Raw genomic sequence first — 17,372 nt, forward strand, 5'->3', positions numbered from 1 at the left:
TTCCAAAGACTTAAGTTTTCAATGAGTTTGTTTTGAACCTAGCTGGTTTGAATTGATAGTGTTTCAGTATGGCCTTTATATGTTCCCAATCTAATGTAGATGACAATAATAAAGCATTATCCCACCAAATTGTAGACAGTTTTAACATATCTTATTTATTAGGTCATTTGGCTCAGGATGACCTATATAACCATTGTGTTTCGTCCTTTTGGTGCCGTGCCCTGTCCACGGTATGTAAACTTTCCATTCAAATGACTTCTTCTTAATAACCAAAAGGCCAAAGGTTATGGTCTTGAGACAGAAGCATGATGGGATGAAGAACTACCAAGTTTGATAAAATGCATGACCTTGAGTTACTTTCAAAGTCACAGCTGTCAAATATATCAAAATCTTTAACAACTTCTTCTCAATAACAAACAGGTCCTGGATGCTGATATTGGGCCAGTGTGATGCTGGGATAGAGGGCTACCAAGTTTGTTAAGATGAATTACTTTGACCAACATTTAAGGTCAAAGGGGTCCAATGTGTTGAAATATTTAAACAACTTCATCTCAACAAATAACCAAATGGCCCATTGTGCTGATATTGGGCACGTATCATGTTTGATAAAATGAATGACCTTGACACATTTTCAATGTCACAGAGGACGAATGTGTAAAATCTTTAAATGATTTTTCTCAATAGCTAAAATGACCAGAGTGCTGAAAATCGGCCCGTAGTATGCTGGAATGTCGGTTTACCAATATGGTAAATGTAAATGACATTTTCTCTTTCCAAAGGTCACAGGGGTCAAATGTGTTGAAATTTTCAAACGACTTCTCAATAACAAACGGATCCAGACTGTTAATATTTGTTCTTTGATATAAGTGGATGAAAAGCTACGGATTTGTTCAAATAATTGACCTTGACCTATAGTAAAGATCTCTTTGGTTAAGTGAGCTGAGATATCAAAATTTCTTTTTCATAAGCAGTTTTGGATTAATAACATTTGTGTAATAACATGTACAAAGAACATGATTTCAAGTTTGCAGAAAATGTTTTAGTAACCAAAAATGTCTTGGTAAGCTGTAGAGTAGTTGTGCAATTTATTCTAGGCCTATTCGGCCTCTCATATACACGTCTTTATAGTCAGATGAGCGTTAAGGCCCATGGGCCTCTTGTAATTGATGTCCTTACTTCCTTGATTTGTTTCAGGGCTAATTGTCATTATATCATCAATAGACGTTAACTTAAATATGCTGAACACTCTTAGTATTTCTCTCGGTGTAAGATTTAATCTGTATATAAATAGTAGTCGACTTTCTAGGAACAGACAAATGTTACTCGAATTCACAGGATAGAAAATAATTTTTTAATTCTAATTAAAAAAGTGACACTTGTATCGACTGTCGGTAAATAAATAAAAATATCAATTTATGAATTGATTTACCGTCCGATTGTGGATCTCTGTCATCGGAACCCTTCCCGACCTAGATTTAGGTCAGTCAGGCGATTCTGCAGTCAATCAATATTCCCCAAACCGAATGATATTTTACTCCGCGCTGGGAAAACAAGTTCATAACGTGATTTTTTTCCCTGTGTGACATACAAAATGATAAAGTTTTGCACTTTGGACTATCGCGAAATGTTTTTTAATCATAGAATAGATAAAACCAGGAAAATTCGCAATCTAGAAATATAAAAACATCTGGGTTTGTTATTAACAGCGAAAAATCGCTGGTTCCTTTTATTCAATATTTTTTTACATTTTAGGCTTCATCCATTCGACGAATCTGACTATTTCCTTACTACAGATTAATAAACTTAGAAAGGTTTGTTAAGGTTATAGTGTAAAGACAGTTTAGGCTGTGATGAAACAGAAAACGCAAATGTTAACGAAACTCAAATTCGATGATACGTGGGGAGGGGGGGGGATAATGAATTTGCACGGAGACACCTGAAAAATGTGCAGTCACGTTTTCAAATGAGAGCACGATGAACAAGTATGCTAAGCAAACATCTATCTTATCAAAGTTGTAAAGGGTCCAGCCTAAGTACACAACCACGACGACAGCTTTGTTCTAAATTTTGCTCCGTACAGTTACACTATGTCACGTTACGTAGTGAATTTCAAATGGAATTTCTGGTTGTCAATATCTTCATTGAGTTTTTAGGCAAGATCTTTACCACCTATGGGAACTAAATGTGCCCCTCTCTTGGCTGACTTGTTTTTGTTTTCAATGGAGGCTGAAAGAGCTTACGAAACGCTTCATAAACACATCGCTAATTCTTTCAATTTTATGATTAGGGATATCGATATCTCATTTTAAAATATCATAACAAGGCATGGATTGACCATGTTAATAGTATTGGAAATCAAGGACACGATAGCGTATACCCCAATCTTTTCCTACAATGGAACAAACAGGTACAGCTTTCCACCAAGGTGTATGATAAGCGTGGTTCTGCATTGCAACACCCTGCATCCCCAACCGATAATATTTACATGCTATCGTGCTATACGTTCAAAGGCTCGTTCCCGACATTACGATTTTTGTTCGAGACGATGGCAACTTACAAACTTACAACGTATGGCTTTGAGAGATGCAGGTTGAGGAAGATTATGAGAGAATTTTATGATTACGGTCCTAGTGATCTCACTGGCAAATATTCTATTCCTTTACACTGTCAGAATTATTCTGACGTTCTATCGACTTATTCATATCCTCCAGGAGTGGACTCCAGACCAATATGATAAAAGGTTTATAAAACGTCAGAATAATTCTGCTACGGCCGGTAGGACGTCACTACCGTGTGCAATAACAAGTCGGACGTGTTGATGCTCGTCAGTATACCGAGTGTTCCATTGTTTACCTTCATAAATTCACCAATATTTTCATGGCGGGTGTTGTCGATCAAGCAAAAGACGCTCTCCTGGAACACCTGGTGTTATTCTCATTTTTCCAAAGTTTCGATATAATTTTTTCTTATGTTCATTTTTGCATCAGTATCAACGAATTTGAGTTTGAATAAAAACTTCGATGACAGGTTAATACCTTCCTTGTTGTTTTAAAAATCATAGTGATATCGATCCTGTCATATGTGTCTGTGATATCATAAAAAAACAACAGGTTGCCATTGGTTAGTATTATAACAACACCGTGACAGTCAATTAATAATTTATCACATTATATTTGAGTTTAATGAATAACCAGACCACCACTTGTTTGTTTTTTACTTAATAATTGTCTATGTTGACGTCACCTACACTATACCCCTACCACATCGGCGGTTGAGGTTACATGACGTTGTATTTGTTATCTGGTGTTGTTGTGGTGATTATGACCTCTTATTTCAAACAGTGTTTTTACTTCAATGCTTCAGTAACATGACTCAATTTTTGATGTCAAGAATTGCATACTTACAGTTAAGGTATTATTGATCCCTTTTATGTGCTTGAATCAGCAAAAACTCGTCCTATTTATGATTTTACAAACACAGGTATCACGTGCACTTACCGTGGTTCATACACACGTATTTGACTACCCCGGTATTTATAATCATTTATTTTGATTATCCTCGTCATTGTACTCCTTTAAAACTTCAATACTGGTAAAGTTGTCACCTATCATTACCACATTCATTTGGCCTCGGAGATTTACACACTAACTTCTTTTTAGAGGTAAGTTGATTTCTTAAGTAAAGTATGAAAATAAATCTTTCTTTGCAATTCAACACATTCACTATGCAGTATCGATATCAGTTCCAAATTCAATGCCTGTCTTTTTAATTGTAGTTACCAGTGTTTACATGTTAGAACATTACACTGTTAACTTTGACTTGACAAGAATTACTGCGGTATCTTTGATGATGCAAAAGAGAGACACGTGCATGTTCTCTTTCAGTCTTTACATTTATATTTATGTAAATATTTCTTTTGTTAAGGGTTTTCAATCGTTTAATAAGGTTTGTGTTTGAATTACGATTGGTTTACATGTTTGAATTTTCTTGTTGTTTAATAGAAAATATCCTAGTTGTGTTTTTCAACACATCCAGCTTTATATAGCTCAAAGAAATATATTTCTCAATTGGATTACGATGGTGGCCGTAAAAAAATCCCATAATTTTCATCAATCTGCCTCTCATGAAATCATGTGTTACAATTTGTCCTATCTGAATATTAAATTCACTGATAAATCTTTCGTACAGTGCTTTAATAATAAATGGGCAATTGATATATGCACATACTCCTTAAATTATAATCCATGAAAGTAAATGAGCGAAAATAAAAATTATGTTCTGAAGGTATTGATGGTCTCAATTATATAAGTATTGAGTTCTTCTTTCTTGTGCACAATATTTGACTTGCAGTTGCATAATGAGAAGCTGAAGACAAGGTATGTGTTCTGTAACTTACGTTTTATAATTTCCCCTCGAAACGCTTTGCGAGGAAGTTCTTCTGGTGCGTACCTGTCCCCCCCCCCCCCTTCCCGTCCCCCCCCCCCCCCCCCTTCGAGGCCTTTTCCGGGTCATAACTTAAGAACCATTCATCTTAACAAAACTTTCTGTATATATCAAATTTATGTCCTAGTTGTGCCTTTTGCTATTGTGGTTTTATGGGTTTTTTTTCTTTCTGTTTACACGGAAACGTGGTCAAAAACATGCTACAGCTTCGAAACAATTCTACTCAACTTCACAAAACTTTCTGTATATATTAGGTTAGTGCCCTAGTTATTATTTTTTTCTGTTACCATTGAAACAGATAACCTTCATAAAAACAGTTCTTCTGGATCAGTGATCTGAAACCGTTCAAGATAATTACTCAAACCTTTTTACACTTAGTAAGCTAGCAGTATCGTTTGCTATGGTGAAGTTCTCCAATAGATTTTCTGTTAAAATGGAAACAGATAAGCCAAATAACAAAGTTCATTTTTTCAGACCAGTTCTCTCAAACCGTTCAAGTTAATTACCCAATACTCAGAAACTTTGTACAGGCATCAAGTTAGTACTTAGTAGAAGTTCTCAATTTCAATACTTTGTATAGAACAATTAAGAACAACAAATAGAAATTAAACTTGTAGTAATATTAACATACTTATGATTGTGCGTCTTTCTTTTAAAAGGTGGGGCGTGGAAGTAATGTCACGTTTTGCGTTACCTTGTTTCTTTCGGCATTATGACCCCGTTTCAAGAAACTATTCGTGTCTATAAATTTTTTCCAGCGTTAGTTCTGAACTTTAATTGTTAGGTCAGATAAATAACTTCAGGTGATAGACACTGGTGGTGGATTTTAAATCCTCGATGTTTGCCACATGTCACGTTTTAATTCATTGGATCTGGTTCAGAATGTACACATGTACTTGACATTGTTCTAAAATGATTTCTCTCAGTCGCCTCCTTGGAATCAAATGGTAGGCACTAAGCATCACAGACCAGATCTAGAATTGACAGTTTTATGATGCAGTTTAATTCATTGTTTGGCTATATTGTATCTAACTCACAAAGATACATACTATTTCTTAATGAGATCATCATGACGACTGTAAAATATCCCCATAATTTTCATAACCCTGCATTTTTTGGAAACCCTGTGTTACAAATTTGTCCGTCAGTTGACGACTTCTTTCACGAAAATCGTAATAATGGAAACAGATCCTTGAATATCATGGGGGATGCAAGGTGTTGCTATCAAGAAATGGAAAACTCACAATAGAGAAATTGAAATCATCATGCTATATACAGCTTGGTGGAAAGCTGTTCATGTCGTTTCTGTTGTAGTAAAAGATCGAGATACGTGGATGATGTAGATGACTTTGTCGTATTAAAATAAGTCAAATTGCAAAAGAAATGATATACTTCGAATAGCGGGTTCACACTCATTGTTACCACAATGTACATCTATCCGGCTTCCTTCGCCCCGGACTTGACATTTACTGAAGCGTTAAAGTAATTTTTGTTGGTTATGCAAAATAAAGAACACACCTCGGATATGTACCTTCTTAAAAACCAGTAACAGTAACAGACTTTGTATTTAAGATAAGCTCAAATATATGCAATTGAAACAGTCACAATGATTAAAATTTTGACTCAAATGCTTTATTTTGATAACAATGCTGCTTTATGGTTGTTATATTAAAGACACGAGAACAATTCAGTTAATGTTTGTCACCAATAACTCGACACATTCCACCAAAAACAAATAAATGATATAGATAAATATATTTTATCGACATATGAAAACTTCTTCGTGGGATGCATCCTATTTCATGATATATGATTAAGTACGTGATTTAAATATTCATATAATTAACATCTCACTGAAGACTCCGTGTTCAAACATTTGCTGAGCAAAATAAATTCTGTTTGTCTAGAGATCGCCGCTTTCGTACATGTATAGCAGGATAGCGACATCTCTGGCCATTAAAAGGAAATCATGAACCAGCTTTCCGCAAAGGTGAGTCAATAATTATTTATTTATTTTTTTTACCTTCATTAATACAGATAAAGGTCTGATGCGAAAACTTAAAGATAAATGATATTGTTAAACATATTTTACTTTCATTAAAAATTTAGAACAGAAAAAAAAACATTCTATATACACAGATCATTTATACATCAATATACAAATTCTAAGCTATTGAAGATGACGTAAGGAAACATATTGATATGCTTTCGTTTACATATCAGGATAATATGAAAGAAAAAGTATTAAGCGATACCAACACAAAAGACCGATTATTCAATTCAATTTAAAAAAAAAATCTTTCAAAGTAAATCAATGCATATATTTGTTGTATTCACAAGTTTACTAGTCGTATCTTGGGATCTAGTGGTAATGGATGTAGCCAGTCATAAGATCAACTGTCTTATATTCAGGAACCAAGCACTGCTGGAACATCAAACCTGGAAGACAACAAAGAGACTGTTCTAACGGTTTCAATTAATGATGACTATACGGAACATGTAACGGAAAGGGAAAGCACTGAAAAGCAAAGGTTCTTCAAATATATAGCATCTCTCAAAGCACCGGCTACCAGAGTGGTAAAATTTGTCATTGCAGGATTATTTCTTGCATATGTTGGATATTCTATGACAGTAGAATTCGGATCTGAAAATTCTTTCAGACTTCTTATTGGTACAATATTGTGGTATCTATTCCTGTCATGGAATCTGATAAAAAAGAGGAAATGGTTTGGGAACATCCGCGCTCATATCAATGAACTGAAATGCCAAGGAAGAATTCAACTTAAAATAAGAAAATATATCCGATGGTAAGTAAGAATTACAAAACAAACATTTATCCTGCAACTGACACTGCCATTGACGGAATATATCTACATATATTTCTGCTGTATTCGACAGTGACGGAAAACAGTACTTTTAGCACGTGGATTAATTTGAAATAATTCTTTTTTGCATTTACTTTGAAATTACATTTAATGATAATAATAACTATTGAAATAAGTGATTTATATGTTTTTTTATTTGCAAATATTAATAAAATCGCAGTCATATCCGTTAGAACTACATTTCTGCGCGGAGCAATTATATTGGCGCACGTCATCAGGTTAAATTCAGCGTAATGTCAACGACAGGTAAACAAAGATTGAACAACAAAACTGCTGAAGTTTGATTTTCTAATTATCAATTAATGATGAAGGATAAATAGAACGCATGGTCAGTGACCATGTATTTTCTATATCTGCAGACAGCATATCAGCTGTATACGTATAATATAATATAATATAATATAATATAAAATTACTTAAATAATGTCCTGTGAATTATCTCCTTTATCAATTATGCACTATAAAACACGTATACATTTATGATTGGCTCCCATTTGATTTGAAAGGAGTGTCAACAACATATCACAGCTGATTATCTTTAACTTTATATGTAACATAAATTGAAATCATATATTAATATAATGATGAGTTGTTACAACTGTGTGTTTCATTGTTGTTTAATCTTACATGCAATGTCTTTTTAATAGGTTTAAATGACGCTTAGTTGTGGGAACTGTCCGCATATTCCGTAAGAAAACCGTTACATCACTTTTGTTTTCTGCTGACAGGAGTCTGTATTTCGCCATGTTGTTAGCCATTGGGGCTATAGTAGGGATGTCCGTAGCGAAGGGTAACTTCCGGAACCTGGTGTCACTAGGGGGACTCATAGTCTTCATGTTGCTGTTGTACATAACATCGCTTGATCGATCAAATGTATGTAACAATATTGTGATTGAGTTGTTCAGAGCTATGCTCCACATTGTATCTAAAGTTCTCTGAACATTTCTAATAAGATGACCTTAAGTCACATGTTTTAATGTTTCATCGTGCATTGATCAATGTTCCCCTTAACGTTTCTCTTATATCTAACTTCTTCTCAAGTTCTTATCGTGCACTTGTGGCTGAAACTTGTCAAACATTATCCCGCTATAAGATTTAATGTTGTCGCTATCTTTAAAGTCGTTCCGAAAATCCAAGATGGCCGAGAAAAATACTTTGCCATTGAGGTGAGATTTATAGGATATAAAACAAATGATGACGACACGTTCATTTTTTGTTGAATTTTTGCCTGGTCAAGAGTTGGATATGACGGTCACAACATCCATTTTGTAACCTGATTGTAAAAGTGTGGTCATCACAATTTGGTCCATGTGGTTGTGACGTGACCAATGTAATGCACATGTAAACCTACTGTGTGTTCATCCAACCATAAAACCCCAAGTTTTACCTGTTTTAGTATCTCAGCTCTATTCATCGAAATACTGTACAGTACCAAAGGGCTTCAGAAATGGTGATTTTTTTTGTAATAAAAGGACATCATAAAATTAACGTGTAACATTTGTTGATATTTTCATGTATAACCTACCATCTTCTGGAGAATTTTCTTTAAATATGTGTGTAAGTCAAATGTATCATTTTTATGCTCCCCTGAGGGAGAGCATATAGCCGCCGTTAAGTCCGTCTAGGCGTCCGTCTGTCCGTCATAATTTTGTCCGGATCATAACACAAAATGGTATCAACATACGACTACGTAGGTAGAATGATATTGATGATCAGAAGTGCAGTGTATAAGAACCATCTATCTATTTTGCATAATTTATGAGTTATTGCCCTTTGTTATTTTTCGTATTTAAATTTTGTCCTATTTGGGGAGCTGACCCGTCTCTGACGGACTTTGTCTATTTTTGTTCCAGATATCATGGCACTGTGTATTTTGGGGATTCGGAATACAGTTCACACTAGCCATTCTAGTGCTGTACACAACCGTCGGGAAAGATTCTGTCATGTGGTGCAGCACTCGGCTTAGTGAATTACTTGATCACTCTAAAAAGGGGTCAGAATTCATCTTTGGCAAAGATTATCAGAAGATAAATTTTGCTTTTGGTGTAAGTCGTCTTTCTGCAATATTCAAACAAAAGAGAGATACATTTTAACTTTAACTACGAACTTTGTTCATTTGTATCAACCTGTTGACAATCGTTTTTGTAGTGTTATTATATTTTCGTAAGGATTCATTACTTTTAATACCGTCTCTGAAATTATGTTCCTATCTGTACGTATTTTACAGTTTGATATTGTGTTCTTTATAGATGAATGTGTAATTGTAAACTGTTAATATCTTGACTCTTTTCTGCTGTAATGGAAATTGTCAAAGGAAAACTTAAAAAAAAAAATTTGTTTCAGATTTTACCAACAGTTGTCTTCTTTGTTGCCATCATCAGAGTTTTGGACTACTTAGGTGTTCTCAGATTCATCAACAGGAATCTTGGTTCCGTGCTAGCGTTTTGTACAGGAACAAGTACCCCGGAGTCAATATGCGCTGCCGCCAACATATTTGTAGGAGGGGTAAGTGTTAATGATATAAGCCGGAGTATAAAACAGTTTAATGATGTGTGTAAAGGGTTTGGGTTAATAAGTAGATGTAATAATATTTGTAGAAGAGGTAAATACCACCGATATTTGTAGGAGGGGTAAATGCCAACGATATTTGTAGGAGGGGTAAATACCAACGATATTTGTAGGAGGGGTAAATGCCAACGATATTTGTAGGAGGGGTAAATACCAACGATATTTGTAGGTGGGGTAAATATCAACGGTATTTGTAGGAGAGGTAAATATCAACGATATTTGTAGGAGGGATAAATACCACCGATATTTGTAGGAGGGGTAAATACCAACGATATTTGTAGGAGGGATAAATACCAACGATATTTGTAGGAGGAGTAAATATCAACGATATTTTTAGGAGGGGTAAATATCAACGATATTTGTACGAGGGGTAAATACCAACGATATTTGTAGGAGGGGTAAATATCAACGATATTTGTAGGAGGGGTAAATATCAACGATATTTGTAGGAGGGGTAAATACCAATGATATTTGTAGGAGGGGTAAATATCAACGATATTTGTAGGAGGGGTAAATACCAACGATATTTGTAGGTGGGGTAAATACCAACGATATTTGCAGGAGGGATAAATACTTACCATATCTGTACGAGGGGTAAATACCAACGATATTTGTAGGAGGGGTAAATACCAACGGTATTTTAGGAGGGTTAAATACTTACCATATTTGTACGAGGGGTAAATACCAACGGTATTTTAGGAAGGTTAAATACTTACCATATTTGTACGAGGGGTAAATACCAACGATATTTGTAGGAGGGGTAAATACCAACGATATTTGTAGGAGGGATAAATACCAACGATATTTGTAGGAGGGGTAAATATCAACGATATTTGTAGGAGGGATAAATATCAACGATATTTGTAGGAGGGGTAAATATCAACGATATTTGTAGGAGAGGTAAATATCAACGATATTTGTAGGAGGGAAAAATACCAACGATATTTGCAGGAGGGATAAATACTTACCATATCTGTACGAGGGGTAAATACCAACGATATTTGTAGGAGGGGTAAATACCAACGGTATTTTAGGAGGGTTAAATACTTACCAAATTTGTACGAGGGGTAAATACCAACGGTATTTTAGGAAGGTTAAATACTTACCATATTTGTACGAGGGGTAAATAGATATGAAATAAGGAAGACGGACTGAACTTTAGTAGCATATACTGTAAAACATTGTTATTAATTGATTAATATTCATTGTAATTTCCTCACTTACAGGGACAAGGCATACTGTTTATCAAAGAATACGTAAATTACCTGACTGAGTCCCAGGTATTCTGTGTGTTGGTGGAAGACATTGCATCTATTGGTGGTGGTGCGGTTGTACTTTACGCGGGTTATGGGGTAAGTCTAATACCAAGTCACCATTGATTGGGCTGTAGTGTTTCACTCTTGGTATGGAATAAGTATCTAACCTCGCCTCTGTCGGTGGTGGGACAGGGGTGCTTCACTCTTGGTATGGAATAAGTATCTTACCTCGCCTCTGTCGGTGGTGGGTCAGGGATGCTTCACTCTTGGTATGGAATAAGTATCTTACCTCACCTCTGTCGGTGGTGGGACAGGGATGCTTCACGCATGGTATGGGACAAGTATCATACCTTGCCTCTGTAGGTGGTGGGACAGGGATGCTTCACGCATGGTATGGCACAAGTATCTTACCTCGCCTCTGTAGGTGGTGGGACAGGGGTGCTTCACTCATGGTATGGAATAAGTATCTTACCTTGCCTCTGTAGGTGGTGCTTCAACTTCAACTGGATATCACTGAACTATATTTACACTTCATTTCGATTATATTTTTGGATTTGGATGAAACTGGAACTGGCCACCAATTATCGGGCATATTAATATATTTATTATATAGAACCACGTGTTTTTGAGTTGGAGATTAATCTTATTACATTATATCAAATATTAGTTTACTTGAAGTGCAGTTTTACCTAGAGTCATTCAACCGAATCACTTTATGGCGAAGCACATTCATGATTATTTTACCCAATCAATCACTTTCAACCTGCACATTCGGTAATTAAGTACATTTTTCAAACGCATATTTCTATATTAAGTCATGACTCTAGTCCGAAAATGGCCGCCATCTTGCATGTGGAGGCAAACGCTTGAAAAAGATGAATGGTAAACAAAGATAAGTTAGAGAATAAGATGCCGAAGATAATGATGTCTCCTACTTGTTACCTTAACTACGTCAAATGATAATGTATAACAAACGAATTGTTTTATATTGAATATATCAGTGTGGTTGTCATTGTACTTAACTTGTCATTTAAGGTTCCAGTCAAGTATCTCATATCAGCTTCTGTGTTGTCTGCCCCTGCTGCCTTGGCTGCTGCTAAGTTGAACTATCCGAGTTCGCCATCATTGTCATTAACTGTAGATCACGATAAAAAAGACGAATTCAAAAGGTAAATTGGCTTGTCTGAACTCATTTCATGTCATCTAAAAATATTTGAGCATGAATATCTTACAGGTAAAACGGTTAGGACAAGGAATAAATATCATAATTGCTGCCATTATAATGCGTTGGAAAATTATGTAAGACCGGGCATAACGAATTTTGAACGATAAGGATGTATCTCTGCGTTGAGGGAATTATATTTTACCAAGTGTTACGGAAGAGTAAGCGTCTTCTGTTTCATTGACAACAACCGCCATGTAAACCTTGATCAATTAAAGTAAAAATGTCATATTCTCAAATAAGAACACGGTATACAACAACGGAACCAACAGGCAAACTAACAAGCATCGAACACGTCCAGATGATCTGACCACGCCTGGACATTGTACGAGGCTTACGTACCGAAAGATACGCAGTTTAATATTAATCTCGGTTGTCAAGGCCTGCCAATTTGTTAAAACTTTCGTCATTTGTAATTATTTGTTTTCATAGAGTAGATTTTTACCTCAGTTCTGAAAAAGATCTGGGACCGATATATATTGGCCTTAATATCAGCACGGTTGGAGAGATATTACGACTGTTATTGATATTTGGCAAATACAAACATAAGCTAAAACGCTGCTAACCGGTGATAGGTACAAGGCCACACTTTAAATACAGTTATATGATATATCAATACTTATTACCTCTTTTCTTGCAATTAAGTATTTATATAAGGGTACTTTGTAAATGATCATATCCACTATACAACAACTAATGTGTGTACATATTGACTCAATCAGACGATATGACCCCAAGTAGACTTCGTACATGGTCTATTTGCCGAAATATAGGATATTTAAATTCAAATACATGCTGTCTGGAGTTACCTCCCTTTGACAACTTAAGTTAATGATTCATTGATGGTGAATTGAATTTAATCAGAATCATATATTTAAATAATTTCTTTTATTGTGTTGCTTGATGCTTCTATGTAAATATACTGAAACTCTCAATTCTGGAAAAGCCGGGTTTCTTTTCTCTTTAAAAGTCTTCTTTTTTTTATTTCGCAGAACGGAGTCCAATATACTGCATGCTTTGACAGTTGGTGCAAAACAAGGGTTAAGATTCGTGTCAAGTATAGCAGTAAACCTACTGGTTCTTTTATCAGTGTTGGACTTAATTGATGGATCCTTACAATGGTTTGGAGCCAGGGCTGGAGTGAAAAACTTTAATTTTGAGGTTAGACATTCCATTTGCTTTTTTCCCCATTTTGGTACAACGCGATACAAGTTATATTATTGATATGATAAAACCAGTAAGAATCGCACGCAGGCTGTAATAAAGCAATGTTTCTTATGGTTGTCAATGTATAGATTTTCTTAATATATGTTAAATCGTCTTATTATTTGACTTTTTATTTCATTTTATCATTTTGTCTTGATCGTCGTTTTGTCATTCAATATACTAATGTCATGTTTATGTATATTTTGTATATTGTACATGTGTGGTATAGCTGTAATAATGAAATAATGTCAAACATTCACAGATGGCATTGAGACCATATATATAGGACAGACCGGACTATTCCTTCTCTGAAAAATCGGATAAAATAGATTTTCATTTGAGATGTGTTTTATAGAATTCTTCTCTTTTTAGCTCATCAATGACTCCTTATAATATAAAAAAATGCTTTGGCTCGTTTCCTAAATTCACATATAAAATGGAATCTTGAATGAGATCCTATATATATATATATATAAATTGTAACATAACCTATAGATGATCATATATTTATATCTAAAATTGAGAAGTTTGATCGTTAGATGCAATGTTGGAACACCTATTATAATATTAACGCTTTATATAAAATGATTTCAACAAGTGTTGCGACTGCTACACTTAGTTTAACTTTTAAAAAAAGTCATTAAGCCTTTAAAATGATACGCGTATTGTAATAATTCAGTTTTTATTACAATAAGCGTAACAATTACAACGCTTAATGTAATAATAATTACATTAACCGTTGTTATTACATAAAGAGTTGCAACAATGCAATACACAATCCGTCAATGACGTTCTTTTCGTGGCGTTCTGTTTTTCGCTATTTTCGTGGTTAGCATAAACCACAAAAAGGTGCCCTGAAACTTAACATATTATAATAAATCAAAGCCTATTTAACGCCTTTCGCAAAATAGTTCCATTCAACATTCAAGTGAAAAAAAAAAAAAAAAAAAAAAAGAAAAAAAAATCATACGTTAGAAAAATCATAGTTCTTTTTTTTTCCTTTCTGCAGAATATTTCCTCATACCTGTTTTATCCATTTGCTTTTCTGATTGGTGTGGATCTGCAAGATTGTTTCAGAGTTGCGAACCTACTTGGTTTAAGGAACCTGATTAGTTTAGCCATATCATATATGCAAATGGGAGAATATGTTCGGAATAAAGAAGTCTATAATGAATATTCATCATTATTCAATGACACCGTGTTCTATGAAGACTCGTATGATGTATTTTTACCTCAGTGGAACCGAACTCTTGTTAAAGGAGTGTTATCGGTAAGTGGTTCAGTTCGGCTTTGAGCGGTAACTCAGTGTTTCTGATATTGTTAAAAGCAACACACAAATGCAATTTGTTATATGAAATATTTTTATGGATATGTTTGAAATATATACTGTGTGACGTGGAATATTCGTGGGTATTTTTACACATACTGTGTGAAATGAAATATTCGTGGGTATTTTTTAATATATACTGTGTGACATGAAATATTCTTGAGTATATTTACATATAGTGTCTTCCATAAGATATTCGTTGTTACTTGTTCATAAACTGGGCATCATGTAACATACGTTGGGTTTTTATATTTAAAGCGTGATATGAAATATTCGTGGATATTTTCGCGTTGGTACATTGTATTAGTCTGAAATTGAATCATTTCATTTGTGGATCCAAAACAGTGTTTCATTTTCGTCATGTACGTAACAGGGGGAGGAAAATGTCGCTTTAAACAAAATGATTATTTTTTATCTATTAACGACAATCAACCATTAACTGCACAACACGTTACCAGTCTTTTGGTTTTCATTTCGGCAATTTCTTATTTTCCTTAGTCGCCCCGTAGATTTCAGCACTAAAGTTTCTTGTCACTACTGGTGATTCCTAGAGCCAGACCGAAATAGTTATGTGGTGCAGTATAATTTAATAATTCTTACTTAAAATTTATTTTGAAAAGTACTATTCGCCTGGTTGCCTTTTGTTCTATTATTCGGGGTTACAGGTAGTAGACACACTTGTTAGATTTCAGCCCCGCAGGTTTGACGTAACATACATGTCACGCTTTAACTCGTTAGACTTGATTCAGAATAAACATATGCACTTGATGCTCCTTGAAATAATTCAATATTGAAAAGAAAGTAAATAAATTGAAACAGCTGGTATCGCGGCATCTTCTGGATATTGGCATTGATTTCAAGCAATGTTGGTTTTTCTAGAACGCCTCCTTTATTTCAACAACTAAGATCTTGGCATTAATAGTCCTAGAAGGTGTATGCTGCATTGCAGTCTTGATTTGCTACACTGTATCTAATTTTTATGTTAAAGTACCATTTATATGTGTGTTTGGAATAATCGTATGGCTATGACTTTCGTGTTGTAGGATCGTTCTGAGGTGATCGCTGCCTACGCTTTGTGTGGAAACGCATCGCTATCGTCCCTTGGTATTTCCTTTGGGTCCATATCTGTGTTGGCTCCGAGATTTATCGGCCAGGTCACAAGACTCGCTCCAAGGGCTATGATAGTCAGTACTATAGCTTGCTACTTCACTGCTTGTGTTGCAGGTAAGTTTTCCTTAAAGAGGGGTTCTTACTGACAGACTTAGTCTTAGTCTTAAGAGAGTTGGACATTTTCACTTCAGTCGGGATATTTATAGGAGCATGATGTATTGGTTGTTTGTTTGGACAAGACACATTGTCACAGCTGCTCTGGATGGTATGCAATGTTAAATGCTACACTTGACACTTGATCTAGGGATGAGGGTATATTTTTGTGAAGCATTCTTTATTTTGTTTTTATTCATTATTCATGGATTCTGGAAAATTGTAGTGTATAAAGAAAAACACTGTTATTCTCAAACAAAATTGAAATAACAATTGATTTTTACATAAGGTAAGTGAGGTTGAACAATTGCGAAATGTTTTTCCTAAAAACTTAATATAACGAGATCTGATCCAAATGCTTTACACATGTATAATCCGGACGACCGACTTAATTACAATCATGCTTTAACACGTTTCTTCTGATAGCTTACATGTAGAAGGTTAACATCATCGAATCGTCAAGTAAGATCATATTGGTAGAAATTTATGCATGTCAACATGTTGGTTTCCAATCGCAGTATTATTGCATAAAAATGTAAGCTACATAGTATAAACTATGAAAAATACTCTTAACTTTGTCCTGTTTTTTCTACAGGTATGATATACCAGGATGGGTAACCTCGGAATCATAACAGAAATTAACAGGAAGTTAAATCATTAATAACAACGAACAAAATTATCATAATTGTGAGAGCACAATTAACAGTTTTCATTTGGGAAATGTGACAATACAAACTTGGAGTAACCACGGTATACATGACGGGTGTCGTCGATGAAGCAGTTCACACGAAGTCTTCCAGGACAACTCGTCTTGTTCTCTCTGTACATTTTCACGGTTAAGTTTGAATCACATGTCAGCATTTGCTTGTTATTAATCCCTTGCCTGTGAAATCATAGGGGACTGAAGTGTTTGTTTCCGTCTGGTCGGATGTTGGTTTCCAGACGATTACTTCAGAAAAGTGGATGGGCTTCAATGAAACTTTATTCATAGTTAGGTTAAGGGGTAATAAAAAATGGGATTGGGTTTGGGGTCGAAAAGTCACTGTTGCTAAAAATAGATATTTTTCATCACATTTTGGTTTCCAGCTGACAAATTGAGAAAGGATCAATGGATTTGATTGAAACTTTATAAACTGTTAGCTTATGAAGAAATATAGTGGGATTGAGTTAGGGACAACATATCAACTACAAAGGTCACTGAT

General features: G+C 34.9%; 1 protein-coding gene across 1 annotated transcript; it reads left to right on the forward strand.

Annotated features, from left to right (window-relative positions):
• The first annotated feature begins 6,412 nt into the window (after positions 1 to 6,412).
• On the forward strand, positions 6,413 to 16,788 carry LOC132545456 (solute carrier family 28 member 3-like). The gene is made up of 11 exons (XM_060209139.1): positions 6,413 to 6,433; positions 6,856 to 7,250; positions 8,057 to 8,201; positions 9,182 to 9,373; positions 9,672 to 9,833; positions 11,123 to 11,248; positions 12,188 to 12,321; positions 13,367 to 13,535; positions 14,590 to 14,850; positions 15,951 to 16,131; positions 16,766 to 16,788. Exons 1-11 carry the CDS (start codon positions 6,413 to 6,415, stop codon positions 16,786 to 16,788), a joined length of 1,809 nt encoding a protein of 602 aa, XP_060065122.1.
• The last annotated feature ends 584 nt before the right edge of the window (positions 16,789 to 17,372 follow it).

This window comes from Ylistrum balloti, unplaced genomic scaffold (assembly GCF_031769215.1).
Source record: "Ylistrum balloti isolate Yb309-2 unplaced genomic scaffold, AGI_CSIRO_Ybal_v1 Utg369848, whole genome shotgun sequence".
Taxonomy (NCBI): domain Eukaryota; kingdom Metazoa; phylum Mollusca; class Bivalvia; order Pectinida; family Pectinidae; genus Ylistrum; species Ylistrum balloti.